This window comes from Octopus bimaculoides, chromosome 2 (assembly GCF_001194135.2).
Source record: "Octopus bimaculoides isolate UCB-OBI-ISO-001 chromosome 2, ASM119413v2, whole genome shotgun sequence".
NCBI classification, from domain to species: Eukaryota; Metazoa; Mollusca; class Cephalopoda; order Octopoda; family Octopodidae; genus Octopus; species Octopus bimaculoides.
The window spans coordinates 158,635,359-158,639,384 of NC_068982.1; the positions used below are offsets into that span (position 1 = coordinate 158,635,359).

Genomic DNA, 4,026 nt, shown 5'->3' on the forward strand with positions numbered 1-4,026 from the left:
TATATATATATATATATATATGTACATATATGTATATGTATTTATATATATATGGAAGGAGAGGGAGAGAGGGATGTGAAAGGAGATATGTAGATAGTAGACAGATCACTAGATAGATGGACAGGTAAATCGGTAGACAGAGGGAGAGGGCGAAAGAAGAAGAGTAGGTATGGTTTCTTCCGAAATAATCCAAAAGTACTTTTGAGAATGCACAGTATGAGAATGTGTTGAATGTGCATCTAAGTTTCTGCAAAATAGCGTTACCAAGATATGCCCATGTAGTTATATCTAATTTATCAAACAAATGTTTTTAAAGTGTTGGAGTATACAATGAGTAGGACTATTATAGAAAAAAAAAACAAATAATACTGGGTTATGGTTGTTCTACATTGAGTTTTCTCTTGTAAGGTTTACACACTCCTTTCAATTCCAATATCCCTGAAAGAGTCATAAATAATCGCTGGAATGACAATAACCAAACGCCAGGGAAACATCAATAAATGATTCCCTATATAATGAACTATTAATAAAATGAATGTTATACAAAATCAATTGCAAATATCTTTATTCAACATTTCGGAAGTTTTTCTTTCTCTCTGAAACAATTTGAAACGAATTTCATGCAAACATTTCCTGTGGCGAAGAAAAGTAAGCACTGATAATAATTTTGTTAAGGGCATGGTATTTCACATTATTTCACCCCGCACAGGGTAATAATGCATCGATAACTACGTGTCATTTCGTATACTAATTCGAGACAGATTAAACAAGGAACATCAACGTATCAATATAGTATGTTAGCTTTATCTCAAACCTAATTATGAAGAAGGACTTCTTCATGTAATTGTCTCAGACTGCTGCAACAGATGGATATAGAAGAATGTTAATAAGTTATTTGATTCAATATGGTGTGTAATCATCAGCAGACATTTTCTCGTATTTTACTGCAATGTACATTGAATGTCATTGAATTCAATATTCAACAATTAATGCCAACAAATTAGACGAATGCTACTATATATAAACATTAATGCCATTTTCATGAAAATCTATTGTGTTTTTTCCTCTCTTTTTAAATTTTTACCTCCATTGTTGAATTAAGAAATCATTCAAGAGCTAATTTGCACATTTATTCTCCGCTTCAATTACGGTTAGAACATTCAGAAGCTTAAACAAATTATTTTCAGTCATCTTATTGTTTGTCGAAGTGAATATTTACATGGAGATTATTTCAAACAGAAGATGTAAAATACCACCGAGTTGATAAACACAGAAGGTTGCAGTTTAGTTTATGTCAAATTCATTCTATTATCAGTACATTATATATAAACACCCATTGATATTTTCTCAACGTTATGTTATTGCCATTTCAGAGATCACAATAGAAACTAGTTCAAAGCAAGAATGCTATTTGAAATACCTTGCATTTAAAAGATTGTTTTCACCATGTTATTGAGCAAAGAATAATTAAGGTATGTTTTCGCTAGCTAGCACGATCCACTTTGCAGCTTGCTTTTCATGTGCTTGCTTCCAATAGATATTGTAACAATGCACAGCGAGTTTATATTGGATATAAAATACTAAACACCAAGAGCTATCTCAGAGAATTGCTTTCTTTTGTGTAATTCGATGCACAACTTTATCTTTTATCTTACCTTCACTTTTTGTAATATTTCACCCTGGGAGTAACAAATTGAATAGATCAAACAATATAAACAACAATTCAAAAGAAAATGCGAGATGATTGACTATCCAGTTTAAAGATTGCAGAAAGAAACCGCATACAAATAACAGATAATTAGTTCAGAATAGTGTTTGAGGATTACTAAAACAAAGATGGCTGGAAGGCATCGTAACTCTTAGTAAAAAATGATCAATTCTGCTATTGAAACAGCTTGCGCAAAAGAGAAACATTGAAAAGAAGTAAAAGATCTGTAGCGTGAAAGCGTTTCACTTATTCAATGGTATTACTTCGTGTGCTGGACAAGAATCCTACATTATATACATATGTAGAAGTCTACGTGATTGGTTGTATGACAAATGCTATAGATTATATGGCCTCTGTCTGTTACTGAAAATGTTAAACCTAATAACACAAATAATATAAATTATACGTTGTAAAGAAATTGTATATACTGTTGTGTTATATTTCAAATGCAGAATAAACTAATCCAGACTGAAGCAAAAGCTATTTGATATATGCTAAACATAAGCACCAATAAATGAACGAAATAAATTAGCAATTTAATTAGAATTCTATATCTTAGATAATGCTCATTTCGTTACTAAAATGGCAAATAGAATATTTTAATTACGAAAATAAAATCTATTAATTATCAGACGTGTTGCTAACAAATTACTATGTTGCATTTCAAAATTTCCTATTGCAATAATTATAATCCATATTAATTGACAAACTATTTCCACTGCGTCATATATATTGAAAACTTCATGATTTACATTAAATAATGATTTCCAAATATCGCGTTTAGCATAACCGTAGTCGTCACTCGCAAGTGATAATGACTTCATATTATGTACTATGTTTACTATAATTATTATAGATGCATGTATTGTAACGAGTATATATAGACACTATTTTCTCTCGACATCTGACATAACAGCTAGAATGCGTTGGAGTTCCAATAACATTCAGCTGGTACACATTTTTAATTAAGTAGATTGAAACACCATGAAGTGTTTCATTGAATGACACGGCATTCTCTGGTCAAGGAATCAACCACATGATCCTACATGCATCCATCCAACGCCTAAAATACTAGACCACCCACACTCACACATATGCTTATTCTTATTTTTTATAAATCATATCGAAAGTAAAATAGACTGAAACGAAGTCTATTTACTGTTCCTGTACTTATTTACTGTTCCAGATGAATGATAAATACAATGAAACTAAATCGATTGTTACTTACCGTCATTATCTTCATATAAAACTGCAAACTTTCTCCAACCCCAGTACCGGATAAGATCTAGGTAAGCTCTTCCCATGGTCTGGTAGTGGGGATAAATGTTGATGGCGAAAAAACTCCGTACATTTACATCCCTCGAATCCCATTCTGTGTGTAAGTTCGGAATTTGAAGTGATCCACATATTGATTGCACGTGTGCAGCAGATACAGTAGATATTGGTCCAAAAATGGCAGCAACACCTTTTTTAATTTGTTGACATACTGAAAAGAAAATTGAAAAGAAATGACTGAAATTCATCTCTAAAACACTTTTAAGTCGATATTTAGAGTTTATAGGTTCAAATAGACATTTCCAACGTGTATGTGTCGGTGCAAATAAATGGGAGCATTTGTGATTGCCGTATGTATGTGTGTATGTATGTATGTATGTATGTATGTATGTATGCATGTTAGTATGTATATAAATAGATAGGTAGGTAACTAGGAGTGAAGTAGGTATATAGATAGATGTCTATCTATCTATCTATCTATCTATCTATCTATCTATCTATCTATCTATCTATCTATCTATCTATCTATCTATGTACCACTTGAAAAGGAGGATGAGAATATAGAGAAAAGTGTTATTGAATGAATGTTTCAATAAAAGATGGGTGAATGTGACAAGAATGGTAAGTACGAAAGACGAAACCAGTTTAAGCATAAACATGTAAGAAAAAGAGACAAAGAGAGAAAAAGGTACTTATTTCAAGTACCTTTTGAAAAAACTGCCTGAGGTAACCGTGGTCTCTTTCGTAGGCTTTTCTCCCCAGGGATAAACTTAATCCGTTCCCCCCTTTTACATTGACTATGATACACGATCCCTATTGATCGAAATTCTACCCCATTCCTTCCTTTCTTTTTCCCCCTTCCTTTTTTTCCCCCAAATAAAAGCTCTACATTATATTTTGTCCACTTTCTGTATTTAGCGCTTGTGGCCATAATAAAAAGATATCTATCTTTCTATCAATCAATCTATCTATCTATCTATCTATCTATCTATCTATCTATCTATCTATCTATCTATCTATACATACATACATACATATATATA

At 31.8% G+C, this 4,026-nt stretch overlaps 1 protein-coding gene across 3 annotated transcripts in view; it reads right to left on the minus strand.

The window, feature by feature from the left end:
* The window catches only part of LOC106874384 (glutamate receptor ionotropic, kainate 2), a 1,088,700-nt gene that overhangs the window by 473,220 nt on the left and 611,454 nt on the right, over nt 1-4,026 (minus strand). For all 3 annotated transcript variants that reach the window (XM_014922100.2, XM_014922098.2, XM_052965681.1), the window contains exon 4: nt 2,937-3,194. In XM_014922100.2, coding sequence (XP_014777586.2) covers nt 2,937-3,194 — 258 coding nt within the window. The remainder of the gene's footprint in view (nt 1-2,936; nt 3,195-4,026) is intronic.